The sequence below is a fragment of the Mirounga leonina genome, unplaced genomic scaffold (genome assembly GCF_011800145.1).
Source record: "Mirounga leonina isolate KUSES-001 unplaced genomic scaffold, KU_Mleo_1.0 Mir_91, whole genome shotgun sequence".
Lineage (NCBI taxonomy): Eukaryota > Metazoa > Chordata > Mammalia > Carnivora > Phocidae > Mirounga > Mirounga leonina.
In genome coordinates, this window is record NW_023270839.1 from 15830572 (window position 1) to 15844668 (window position 14097).

At 40.2% G+C, this 14097-nt stretch overlaps 1 protein-coding gene across 2 annotated transcripts in view; it reads right to left on the reverse strand.

The window, feature by feature from the left end:
* Window positions 1-1873: 1873 nt before the first annotated feature.
* Window positions 1874-14097, reverse strand: part of RASGRP1 (RAS guanyl releasing protein 1) — a 77252-nt gene continuing 65028 nt past the window's right edge. For both annotated transcript variants that reach the window (XM_034993731.1, XM_034993732.1), the window contains 4 exons: window positions 13140-13176; window positions 12211-12363; window positions 10589-10974; window positions 1874-2466 (listed from right to left, as the gene is read on the reverse strand). In XM_034993731.1, coding sequence (XP_034849622.1) covers window positions 2332-2466; window positions 10589-10974; window positions 12211-12363; window positions 13140-13176 — 711 coding nt within the window. In that variant the 3' untranslated portion in view covers window positions 1874-2331. The remainder of the gene's footprint in view (window positions 2467-10588; window positions 10975-12210; window positions 12364-13139; window positions 13177-14097) is intronic.

Here is a 14097-nt window from a genome sequence, read left to right on the forward strand (position 1 = left end):
TATTTCAAGTCAGTATAAGACATAAAAGTTTGTGTCATAGGCTTGACAAACCAAAAATTTTTTCCAGATTATTTCTGTAGATTCAACTAATCCCATGTAGCTCAATGCAAATATTAATTTACATGCTATTCGTCTTTGGCCCTTGCTGGACTGTAAAAACTTGTGATAAAACTACTGCTTCTTGCCCATTTTAGTGATAAATTCTGGAATGCTTAAGACCCTCTAGCCATATTAATTTGATTAAGGGAGCTCTGACCTTTGGAATTTTAGGATTACAGAATATGTACACAGGAGTTAACTGGGGTCTGTATTTTTGGATGGAGGATAAGGAGAATGAAAAATTGTGTTACATGACTGTGTTTATAAAGAAACTGAGCTGTACCACCTTTGGTCTGTATCAGAGGGAAAGAATAATAGTGAAGAACATGAATTTTAAAGATTATCATAAATTCATGTTTGCTACTTATGTGGACAAAGTGCTTCTTAACTTATATACCAGGTGATGGACCTAAGCAGCCTGCTCTGGGGATTTCTGAGTTTGGAATTAGGAAAGGGTAAATTTGTGCATAAAGTAATTCTTTAAAACACTAACTGAAAGCCACTCACTAGTTTTGTCACTAAAGCTTAGTACAAGGAGGTATATGCAAATGGAAACTGGTCTTTCATCAGATAAACTTCTTAAATGATCTGAATCCTCCAAGGAAATTACACTGTATATACTTTGTATTCTGAATAAGATTTGGTGGTGTTGGTTTTAGGTTTCGAACTTTTAATTGTTGAGATTATGTTCTTGGCAGTTGGTCAACTTGCGTATGAATTTCAAGTATGCTTGTTACCAAGCTTTCCAAGCATGGAAGGTAAGTTCCCCTCAAAAAGAAAGTGATTATATGAACTTTTTAGAGAAATCATATAGATCGGGAGTTTGTAAACAGTTGCCCAATTTAATGAGCCCATTTATCATTAACCTTCATTAATAGAAAACTCATAGGACTCAATTGTGATTTTGCTGAACAGTACATCTTACATTGTGAGCAATTTCTTTATCTTGTAACAAACTAACTTTGTGGGTTTGTGTAAATGACAAAGTTGTTTAATTCACCCCCACATTTTATGAAGGAGGAAACAAAATTCCAAGTCACATGCATGCTTGATATTGTATATACATAATATATACACATATACACGTTCTCAGGTCTTATTGAAGCCTCTGATCCAGTTAGCTTATTTCTAAATAATATTAATAGTGAAGACAGTATAGCACAAAATCAGTTCAAAATAGTTACTTCAAAAAAACAAAAAAAAGATAAAGATGGCACATGAAAAGTTAAACAGATTCTTTCAAAAGTCCATAAATTCCTAATTCTATCCCAATGTAGGTATATGAGGACAAATACCACATTGGCAGGTTTTTTTTAGCTACCTGGCCGGTCGTGTAATTAGGTGGTATTAGCTATGTTTCCAGGTGTTTAGTTTGCCTACTTACGACTGTGAGACTAAAACTGTGAGTTGACCTGTAATTGGATAATGTCTTAGTCCCCTCCCCCACCCCCAAATTTGTGGCTCCATCTCTAGAAGTTTACTTCTAGATAGATATCCTCATTGTTTTGAACTTTGAACTATATCAATTTCATGCACAACTTCAAAGTTCTTTACTTGCTAGTTTTCTTAGAACTGTTGGATTAAAGACAAAAGCTACAGAGAAAGGACAACCTTAAATTTAACCTTAAATGAGATATCCTCATGTGAGTATGAGCCTAGTGAGGAACGAGTGGGAGAAGGCTAATTGATTAGATATCTGAGGTAGTGAAGTGGGAACCGGATTCGAAAAGAATTCTGGAATATAGAGGAAGTGAGTCTATTTTTGGAATGTGAGTCTCTTCCCACGGTAAGCAAGCTTTGGATGGAACAAAATAAATCTTTCAGTTCACAGAAAACCCACAGAAGGAAGCAAATTAATTTTCCAGGGATTTTAGTTCTGAGGAAGAAGTAGCTACACAGGCCACGTAGGAGAAGCAACCTTGTCAGAAATCTGTAGTCCTATTTTTATCAAGCTGTTGGTATTAGTTCCAGGGGAAAAAAAAGTTTATGGTGTGAATGGCAAAAATTCTGCATTCTTCAGCCTTCCTACCCTTTGACTCAGCTGACTGGAAGAGAAGACAGTTCCACTCATGAGGAGTCTTTCAAGTAAAAAAAAAAAAAAAAGCTTTTGTTTTAAAGTACCCTTTTAAAATAACTGGTCGATCTAAGGTTCCCCAGGTGTTTGTGTTACTCATTTTAGTTAAGAGATCTCTGATATACTCCTCTACATATTGTGCTTCTTCAGTTTCTGGGCTAAGAACAGTCACCGTGCTCCATTTGAGCTAAGACATGATTGCTTCTTGCAAGTTGGAGGGTTTCTATTTTCTTCTGTGCATATTTCAGTTGGATCTTTAGAGCGTCATTATCTGCTTTCAGGGTATTTATTTCCTAAAGGGAAAGGAGAATGAGGTATGTTAATAAAGCAGCAATGAATAGCAAATCAGTTACAATATTGGGAGTACTACACTTGATTGGCGTTTTCTATTCACTATGGCTGAGAATTAAAAACTTTTCAAGACGTTTATTTTGCTCTGAATAGAAAATAACAAGTTTAATGTCAAGTGAGCATGTGCAAACAGCAATTAGTTTTTGTTATCATATCAAGATGGCTAGCAGGCAGAATAAACCATTCCCAGACAAGAGGTGGATATAAAACCTTTGGATGCTGTATAGTGGGAGACCTAAACTTGGCAGAAATGGAGTCTCTCGTCAGGTCTGAGGTATGAAAACAGTGACTCAGAATACTGTCATATGAAATATTATAGTTCATTTAGTCTAAGTTTTTTCCCACCAAATCACTGAAAAGTAATGGACTCCTTTGATAAGGAATTTTTTCCTACCCCCTAAACTGGGATTTAGTTATCTAATTTTCTGCGGCATTGACTTCCAGGCTACTGCCTTTTTTATTTTTTTATTTTTTATTTTTTTTATTTTTATTTTTATTTTTTTTATTTTTTTATTTTTTACTGCCTTTTTTAAATTGAATTATATTTGACCTATGACATTGTATAAATTAAGATGTACAACATGTTATTTTGATATGTTGTAATACTGCCATTGTAAAGACAATCAGCACCTTTCATTGTTATAATATCCTTTTTAGTAATTGGAATAATTTAAGTTCTGGACTCAGCAGGTTTGAGGATTATAGTACAGTATTGTTTATTGTTCATTGTACCATGCATTGTATCTTTCAGGCTTATTTACCACTCGTTGTAAGTTGGTACCCTTAAACAACATCTGTACCTCCCATCCTTCCCCTGGTAACCGCCATTTTATTTTATTATTTTTATTTATTTGAGAGTGAGCAAGAGAGAGAGAACACAAGCTGGGGGGAAAGGCAGAGAGAGAGGGAGAAGCAGCCTCCCCGCTGAGCAGGGAGCCTGATACGGGACTTGATCCCAGGACCCTGGGATCATGACTTAAGCCGAAGGCAGACGCTTAACCAACTCAGCCACCCAGGCGCCCCGTAACCACCATTTTAATCTGTTTTTGCAAGTTTGGCTTTTTAAAATTCCATATATAAGTGAAGTCATACAGTACCTGTCTTGCTCTGTCTTGTCTCACTTAGCATAATGTGTTTGAGGTCCATCCATGTTGTTGCAAATTCCCTTCTCATGGCTGAATGATACTCCATTGTGTGTGTGTGTGTATATACACATTGTCGTTGTCCATTCATTGATGAGGTATGGACACTTGGGTTGTTTCCATATCTTGCCTATTGTAAATAATGCTGCAGTGAACATGGGGGTGTATCTGTCTTTTTGAGTTAGTATTTTTGTGTTCTTCAGATAAATACCCAGAAGTGGAATTGCTGGATAATATGATAGTTTTGCTTTTAATATTTGAGGAACTTCCACGCTGTGTCCCATAGTGGCTGCACCAATTTACATTTTCACCAACAGGGCACGAGGGTTCCCTTTTCAGCACATCCTAGCAAGCACTTGCTATCTTGTTTTCTTGATGCTAACCATTCTAACAGGTGTGAGTTGATAGCTCATCGTGTTTTGATTTGCATTTCCTTGATGATTAGCGATATTGAGCATCTTTTTATGTACCTGTTGGCCATTTGTATGTATTCTTTAGAAAAATGTCTCTTTAGTTCTTCTGCCCATTTCTAAATCAGATTTTGTTGTTGTTGAGTTGTATGAATTCTTTATATAATTTGGATATCAACCCCTTTATCCAGTTTATGGTTTGCAAAAATTTTCTCCCATTCTGTATATTGCTTTTTCATTGTGTTCTTTCGCTGTGCAAAAGCTTTTAAGTTTGATGTAGTCTCTATTTGTTGAAGAGACTATCCTTTCCCCCTTGGGTGCTCTTGGTGCCCTTATCAAATATTAGCTCACTGCATAAGCAAGTTGTAATTCTGGGCTCTCTTTATTCTTCCATTGGTCTATGTGTTAGTTTTTGTGCCAGTACCATACTGGTTTTATTACTGTAGCTTTGAGTGTAGTTTGAAATCAGGAAGTATGGTATCTCCAGCTTTGTTCTTTTGTGGTTCCGTACAGATTTTAGGATTTTTTTTTTTTTCTATTTCTGTAAAGAATGCTATTGGTATTTTAATAGAGATTGCATTAAATCTGTAGATGGCTTTGGGTAGTATGGACATTTTAACAGTTCTTCTGGTCATGAACATGGGGTATCTTTCCATTTGTTTCTGTCTTCGATTTCTTTCAGCCAAATCTTGTTTTCAAATTGTACAGATCTTTCACTTCCTTGGTTAAATATATTCCAAAGTATTTCATTGCTTTTGGTGCTATTATGAATAGGATAGTTTTATTTCTTTTTCAGATATTTCATCCTTAGTGTGTAGAAACGCAGCTGATTTCTGTATGTTGATTTTGTAGCCTGCAACTATACCTAAATTTTTGATTAGTTCCAACAGTATTTTGGTTCTTTTGGCGATTTTATACATACAGACTCATGTCATTTGCAAATAGTGACAGTTTTACTTCTTTCCTGATTTGGATGTTATTTATTTCTTTGTCTTGCTTAATCACTCTAGCTAAGATTTTTAGTGATGTGTTGAATAAGAGTGATGAGAGTAAGCCTCCTTGTGTCTTGTTTCTGATCTTGAGAAAAAGCTTTAACTTTTTTTCCACTGAGTATCTTAGCTATGGGTTTGTCGTTTTGGGCCCTTATTATGTGGAGGTCTGTTCCTTCTATACCTGATCTGCTGCTGTTTTGTTTTGTTTTTAATTTGAAAGGGTGTTATATTTTGTCAAATGCCTTTTCTGCCTCTATTGAGATGATCATGCGGTTTTTCTTTCATTTTACTAATATGATGTATTACATTTATTGATTTGTATATGTTGACCTATGCTTGCATCCAAGGGATAAATCACATTTGGTCATGGTGTATAATCCTCTATTTTGAGTTTGATAATATTTTGTTGAGAATGTTTGCATTTGTACTCATCAGCAGTATTGGGCTATAGTTTTCTTATGGTGTCCTAATCTGGCTCTGGTATCAGGGTAATGCTCTTCTTATAGAATAAGTTTGGAAGTATTCCCTCAATTTTTTGGAAGAGTTTGAGAAGGATTGGTGTTAATTCTTCTTTGAATGTTTGGTAGGTTTCACCAGTGAAGCCCAGTGTTGAGTGCATATATATTACAACTGTTATATCTTGTTGATGTATCAAGCCTTTTACCATTATATAATGACCTTTTGTCTCTTGTTAACATTTTTGGCTTGAAGTCTGTTTTGTTTGACCTAAGTATGGCTATGCCCCATTTTCCTTGGGCTTCTATTTGCATGGAATATCCTCTTCCATCCCTTTACTTTGAGCTGGTATGTGTCTTTAGAGCTGAAATGAGTTTCCTGTAAGCAGCATAGAATTGGGTCTTATTTTTTATCCATCCAGCCACTCTGTGCCTTTTGATTGGTGAAACCAATCCATTTATTTTTTAGAGTGATTATTGTTATGTAAGGACTTACTACTGCCATCGTATTTGCCTTCTGGTTGTTTTCTATCTCCATTTTCTTTTCCCCCTCTATTTCTCTTTACTCTTGTAAAGTGTGATTTTTCCACGGTGATTTGAGCCTTTTTAAAAAATGTTTTACTTAGGGGCACCTGGGTGGCTCAGTCGTTACGCGTCTGCCTCCGGCTCAGGTCATGGTCCCGGAGTCCCGGGATCGAGCCCCGCATCGGGCTCCCTGCTCTGTGGGGAGCCTGCTTCTCCCTCTCCCTCTCCCTCTGCTTGTGTTCCCTCTCTCGCTGTGTCTCTCTCTGTCAAAAAAATAAATTAAAAAAAAAAAAGTTTTACTTAAATTTACTTAATTTTACTTAAATTCAATTTAATTAACATATTGTATTAGTTTCAGAGGTAGAATTTAGTGATTCATCAATTGCATACAACACCCAGTGCTCATTACATCAAGTGCCCTCCTTAAGGCCCATCACTCACTTACCCTATCCCTCCTTCCCTCCAGCAACTGTCAGTTTGTTCCCTATGGTTAAGAGTCTCTAATGGTTTGCCTCCCTGTTTTCCTCTTACTTTATTTTCCTTCCCTTTCCCTATGTTCATCTGTTTTGTTTCTTAAATTCCACATGAGTGAAATCATATGGTACTTGTCTCTGACGGACTTTGCTTAGCATGATACCCTCTAGTTCCATCCATGTTGTTGCAAATGCCGAGATTTCATTCATTTTGCTTTGTGATTACCATGTGGCTTACATGTAAAACATCTCATAATTAAAATAGTCCTTTTTAGCTTGAAACTTTATAGGTGACCAAAGATAAAGTGCTATCCACTTTTATTCCTTCCCTTTTATATTTTTGACATTACAATTTTTTTTATGCTGTGAATTCATTGAGAAATTATAGTAGCTATAGTTATCTTTAATGCTCCGTTCCTTAGGCCATTCTTCTACAATTAAGAGGTTGAACACACCATTCTAATTAGTTAGTTTTCTGATTCTGCTTATTTCTCATCATTGCTGGAGTATGGTGTACTTTGATTTGCTTTTATGTCACTAAATCCTTTCATTTCAGCTTGAAGAACTACTTTCAGCATTTCTTGCAAGGCTGGTCTAGCGGGGTTGAGTGCTTTCAGTTTTTGTCTGAGAAAGCCTTTATTTCACATTCATGTCTGAAAGGGGACTACTGGATGAAGTGTTCTTGCTAGCAGTTTTAATACTTTGTCATTTCACTTTCTCATGGCCTATAGAGTTTTTGCTGAGAAACCTGCTTATAGCTAATGGGGTTCCTTCATAGGTTTCTCTTTTTTCCCAGTTTTTTTCTCCCTCTCCCTCTGCCCCTCCCCACCATTCATGCTGTTTCTCGCTCTCTCAAATAAAATCTTTTAAAAAAATAATAATTGGGGGCGCCTGGGTGGCTCAGTTGGTTAAGCAACTGCCTTCAGCTCGGGTCATGATCCTGGAGTCCCTGGATCGAGTCCCGCGTCGGGCTCTCTGCTCGGCGGGGAGTCTGCTTCTCTCTCTGACCCTCCCCCCTCTCATGTGCTCTCTCATTCTCTGTCAAATAAATAAATAAAATCTTAAAAAAATAATTGAGTGGTCCATTACCTTCTTGGACTTGTATTCTCCATTTTCTTCTCTAGGTTTGGGAAGTTCTCAGCTAATATGCTTTCTGCTTCTTTTTCCTTCTATATTTTTCCCATCATAACTGATAGCTCTTATAGGGTTTCTTACTTTTTTAAAAATCTTAGTTCCTCTTCTCAATCATTTCTAAATTCCTGTCCTCTAAGTTGCTAGTTCTTTCCTTGATCTGCCTTATTTCCTAAGCTTTCTAGTACATTCTTCATCTCATTGAATTCTTGAGCTCCAGAATTTGGTTCTTTAAAAATTTCAATCTTTTTGACAAAGAACTCCTGTTCATTAATTTTTTTCCATAGTTCATTGAATAACCTTTCTGAGTTTTTCTTGTTCTTTAAAACAGCTATTTATCAGTTAGATCCCAGTATTCCATGCCTTTGAGTTTGGTTGCTGGAATTCTTTTCTCTTTGTGATGCCGTGAGATTCCATAGCGTCTCTGCCATCGTATTTGAAGTAGTAGCACACACCTTTCTTAGTTGTTTACTTTGTTACAGTTCAACAGACTGGCATTTAAAGTCCTTTGGTTTTTCATAAGGTGGCCACATACTATAGCTCAAGTTTTGGGTTTCTTTTTACCCAAGCCGGCTCTGGTGCTGCATTTGGGAGTGTGCCTTAAAAAAGTTGATCTAGAGAGTACTGGCGGTAGAGGTGCAGGGCTGCCCACAGCATTATGGGGGGATCCTCGAGTGGGGGTACTCCCACACGTCCATGGGCAAACCTGCTATGAAACCCTGAGGGAGATGGGGCGGGGTGGGGGGGTATGTGTTCCTTCAGTGCCCTTTGTTATTCTTATCTGCCTCTTTCCTCTCCCTCCCCCAAGCGCTGGAGGTCCTTCCTCAGAAACCTGGGGTGCTGTTGGAGAGAAATGGGTCCCTCCAGCTACAGCCTATGCAGCCAGGGGGCCAGTCACTCACCACTTTAGCTTTCCCTGCCCTCTGTGAGGGAGGAAGCCCAGTGCATTGCAGTGTTGTTCTGGGCAGGGAGGCTGACTCCTAAGATTCTCCTCAGCCCCCAAACTCTTCTCGGTCTGGCTCCGTTCCCAGTGGGACCTCCACAACTTCTGTATCTTCCTTGCATGTCTGACCTGGTTTGCACTCTCCAGTGTTGCTCTTGCCCGCTCATGGCAAGATGGGGTGGAGCAGGCTCGCCACCTCCCTTGGATCTGAGGCCTAGCCACCTACTTTCCGGAGCACAGGCAGGTACAAATCTCCTGGGTATTCCGTGAGGTCACTTTTTGTTTGGTTATGAATAACCGGTTTGTTGTAAATAAAAGGGGAGAGTAGAAAGGTACGGCTCCCATTGCCTTGATGATGTCTCCAGTCTTCTGTGAGTCCAGTGTTCTTACATTATACCATATTGGTTACTCCCTCCCTGCAACTGTAGGCAATTTCTGGGTAATCTGGATACAATGAGTTGTTTCTCAGTGGAAATTTATCTAGATTGCTATGTGCTAGGTAAATGTGTTCCATGATAGTAATTATTCACGATCTGAAGCAAACCACAGAGAGCATGGAATCCTGCCTTGTATTTTACAGAGGACTAAGTATGGCACAGTATATCTGGTATTAGAATCACAAATGTAAATTGCTTTTGACAGTTTCTACCCCTGAAGAGAAAGGGCTTTCTTTGTGTAACCCACATTTTGTCACCTTCTGATTGACTTGATTCTTAAAGCAGGTCTTAAAAAACACTCTGAGCCAGAGAACACCTTTCATCCAGAAAATCTGTTATTTTTTCCTATGTTCCTCCTAATATTATGTTCTTTGTTCCAGGCACCAAGCCAAGAGTTTCACATGTATTGTTTCCTCAGATGTTTCTGTATTCCAGCTTCTAGGAGTCTGACAGGGAAGGTACAACACTGAGAAGGCAGGGGATTCTGAGGCCCTTTTGGGCAATTTCACTATGTAATATGTTGAATTATTTAAGGAATTCTCGCTAGGTGGATGTTGGTTTTGTGTTTGTACTGCTAGGCCTCCAAAAACACACTGCCAACCTTGATGTTTTAGAAAAAAGAAAACCGTTAAGGATCTAAGCTTCCCTCTCTCTAAAATGACTTAAAGTTACCTAACAACTACTGGTAGGAGCCCCTCTGAGCCAGCCCTCACCATGAGCCCTGTACTTTAAACAAAAGGAAGTACATCAGTTATTGGCCCTACAGAACTGAGTATTAGGGCAACTGCCTGTTGTCCCCTTTCCTTTCTTACCCTCTTTCATTATGCTCTTTTCTCTAACCTTGGAACCATATTCCCAAACTCCTATTCTTCCTTTCTTGGTAAACTTTATCATGCCTTTATGGGGCACCTTATAATTAGGACATTGTAAGCTGAAGAAAAAGCAACTCCTGGTACAGTTGTTACCAGTTTATAGATTATATTCAACTGTGCATCTGCCAGATTCTGTCTAATGTATATAGAAGATCAGCACATTCTCTGATGTGAGTTTCATTTAGAAACAGGGCTGTGGTGTGAGCACAGTAAAGCTGATCAGTAGAAACTTTTTTTACTCAAAGCGCCTTTGGGTCCTGGCACCAACACTTTGAAATGGCAATAGGGAGCCCAGTATATCTTGTTCTACTCATGTAATGTGAGACATAGCCTCCACTGGTTTGAAAGAAAGCCAGAATCCTTCCTTTTCTTCTTTGGCTTTATCCTGCTAGTAATCAACCTGGTCAGAATCTTCAGCTTATGGGGCGCCTGGGTGGCTCAGTCGTTAAGCGTCTGCCTTCAGCTCAGGTCATGATCCCAGGGTCCTGGGATCGAGCCCCACATCGGGCTCCGTGCTCGGCGGGAAGCCTGCTTCTCCCTCTCTCACTCCCCCTGCTTGTGTTCCCTCTCTCACTGTGTCTCTCTCTGTCAAATAAATAAACAAAATCTTTAAAAAAAAAAAAAAAAAATCTTCAGCTTATATGTTCTTCCCTCAGAGTCTGAAAGAAAAGAAAAGGAAGGTACCTGTTCCAGCTCTTGGTAAGTTGGGAGTCTGAGATGACGGAGATCCTCCTTTGATTTTATGAGGGATTCTTTATTCTCCCACTTGACAAAAGCCCGCTTTCTGACCAAGACGGGGCTGGGGCATGGAGATGTGGGACTGGGAAGCACATACAGAGTATCCTGGGCTGTCTTCCTTGGGGAGGACAGCATCAAGGTCCCCGAAGGACCCTCACTGCCAAGCCAAGACAGTGATTCCGTCTGGGTGGCCTTGTGGGCGACAGTCCTCTTCAGCCGAACAGAAATCTTCTGTGAGGACACTCCCATGAGCATGATGGTCCGATCTTTACTTTCCTCACTGTGTTCCACTGCCTCGCCATTAGGGAATGTGAAAGGCCCTTCCTCAGGTGCTGTAGAAAGATACAGGACATATTAGTATTCTATCTCAGAAAAGCAGACTCTGATGAGACCTTTCTTATTATAGGAGTTCCATGGGCCCAAAGTGGTCTCCTTTTCAGGCACCCTCTTCAGGGGGTGAAGGGACCTGAAGTGCAGGTGCTTTGCTGGTGAAGCCACAGCCACTGGTGCCAGGCTGCATCTGCCCTGAGGAAAGGACATTTTTCTATTTGCACAAAGGTTGCCTAGAGGATTTCAGTTGCTGCAGATTAGTTTGAAGCAAGGCCCTGTAGAGAGAAATGGTCCATACAGATTTTTCTGTGGACATTGGGTTGGGGTAGCTCTCAGCATTCAAGTTTTGGTCCTCTTGCAGGTGGCCTCCAGGAGCTGGTAGGAATTTTCTTTGGGACCTATTTGTACAGTGGGCATAGCTCAACTGTGAGAGGGAAGTATGTCTCAAAATGTGTTGCCCTCACATTCTGGTTTTGTCTCAACCAACACGCTCGCCCAGGACCCAGTGTGGATATTAACCATTAGGAGTAATTTCTTGGAAAAGTAAAGAGTGGATATATTTGAGATGATCGGTAGGCTGTAAGACAGACTATTGTTTTGCAATGACTCAACAGTAATTCTGGGCTGTTTAACTACATCATTTATAAAGAAACAGATTTTAGATTCTGTTGAGTCTTTCATTTAATGAGGATAAAAAACACTTTATATAATCATTTCATTTCCCCCAAATCCTGGAAGGTAACTTTTTTAAGAAACATGCATTTCTAGTAAAATGTTACGTATTTTTAACTACTAAACCTTGTAGCCAAGACATTGGATTGGTATAGTCAAAGTGGCTTCTGGACAACAAAAAAAGTTACCCAATTGGCATTTATAATTTGAACCAACAGTTCTAATACTTGAAACCTTATAAGGATCCTAATTAATTTTTCCCCAGCGGAACATAAATTGACATGAAGTATCAGAATATTTAAATTATGTTTGGAGTATTATGCATGATTTTTTTGTATCTCGCATTTTACAACCAGACTTTCATGCTGCTCTCTGCCACCTTTCTCCCATGAAAATTTGTATTTTATGTGACAGAACTGATATGTAATTCTTGAAATGTATCTTCCACAGTGGTGTCTGTCCTTCCCCCCCTTAATAAAAACCACTGCAAAGGCAATCTTTCCTCCCTGAAATCTTTATCCTTCCCACTTCATTTTCCAAGAGGAATGTTCTCTGTGCCTACTTACCATGGAGCAGGTCTTTGGCTCCCAGTGAGCAAAGGCTGGATGTTGGCCCTCCAGCGGTGCTGTTCTCTGTGGGAGCTGCTGGGTTCTTGGCTCGCTTCTTGCACTCAAACACAACCAGATCTTTGCACTGTTTGTGGCAGTTCATCCCGCAGTCTGTGGACGAGACACCCTGGTCAGGAAGTCTTTCGCTTTCTTCTCCAGAGTCTCAAAACCACATTGGTGCCGTGCTTTCTCGTCACACGTGCCTGTCCTAGTCTGGAGCTGGACACCTGCTATTCCTAATGAACCTAGTAGTCTCATTTGGTCAACTCTGGATCTCACAATCTTGTTGCAACCCTTATCAGAACCAGAAGCAGCGTCCACTGTCTTGGAGGGAAGTGGTCTCTTAGTCATTCTGCATATACTGCCATATACTACAGAGACCCCCCACCCCCCCCACCGGAAGCTTGCAGCTCTTATGTCTTACTCTTTCTTCCTTGCCATAGAAGTCTCCTCTCTTTCACACCTGAATTTCTCCAGTTAAAAGGAAGGATAGTTAGGTCCGGAGGAATCTACTGGTAAGAGGAAAGTTGGCAAGGGCCTTTGTATGTGAAGACTTCTGTTCCCAAAGTGCCTTTCTTTGGAGACCCGCCTTTCCACGACCATATGAAAGCATCATATCCTACCCGCCATCCCTAGTTCCGGGACAACCCACACAGAGAGAGGACCTAGCAAGGAGGAGCTTCATAACTGGTCGGTCAGGCATTCCTCTTCTCTGTGGTGGCAGTCACTGTCAGTGGGTGCTCTAGGGAAACCAGTTTAGGAATGAGGCTGGGAGCCATGCTGAGAAGTTGCGGATTCAATAGACAACTCCTCTGGGTAAAAAATGCTTTATTAGGAGATCCTCTGAGACCAGGCAAAACAACACAGTCGACAAAGCTGAGCCTTACCTTTACATCGATATCCTTGTTTGATCACTCCCCAGAGCTATGAGACAGACAAGAGATGGTTAGAGTGTACCAGTCATCATTCATCTGTCCGGTATGAGGCTAGACAGTGGCATCCATTCTTTATTTTCCTTCATTGTGCTTTCTTCCTCAGGTGGGAAGGAAACCTCCTTTATCTTCCCCATCATAACTCTCCTGACCTTAAATTGCAAACACGAAGAGTTTGTTCTGATCAAAGTCAGATGTTCAAGAAGCTCACTAGCATGGACTTAGGAGGCCTTCCTGAGGCCTGAAGTAGATGAATCAAAGAACAAACTAGTTTCTTGGGACTCCAAACTAAAGAACAAGCATACAGAATCCTGGGGTCAGTGGAGGGGGTTGGTCAGAGAGGGGCAGAGCCACATGACTTCTTAAAAGCCATTCCTTTTGGGCGCCTGGGTGGCTCAGTTGGTTAAGCGACTGCCTTCAGCTCAGGTTATGATCCTGGAGTCCCGGGATCGAGTCCCATATCGGGCTCCCTGCTCAGTGGGGGGTCTGCTTCTCCCTCTGACTCTCTTCCCTCTCGTGCTCTCTGTCTCTCATTCTCTCTCTCAAATAAATAAATAAAATCTTTAAAAAAAAAAAAAAAAGCCATTCCTTTTGAAGGGGAAAGGGCAGGGTTGTCTCATAATTCTTTTCTCTCACAACGGCAACTATAATTACTATTTCTATAGTTACTATAATTACTATGACTATAATTACTTAAAAAATATATCCTCGGGGGCTCCTGGGTGGCTCAGTTGGTTAAGCGACTGCCTTCGGCTCAGGTCATGATCCTGGAGTCCCTGGATCGAGTCCCGCATCGGGCTCCCTGCTCGGCAGGGAGCCTGCTTCTCCCTCTGACCCTCCCCCCCTCTCATGTGCTCTCTCTCAAATAAATAAATAAAATCTTAAAAATATATATATATATATATATATATAA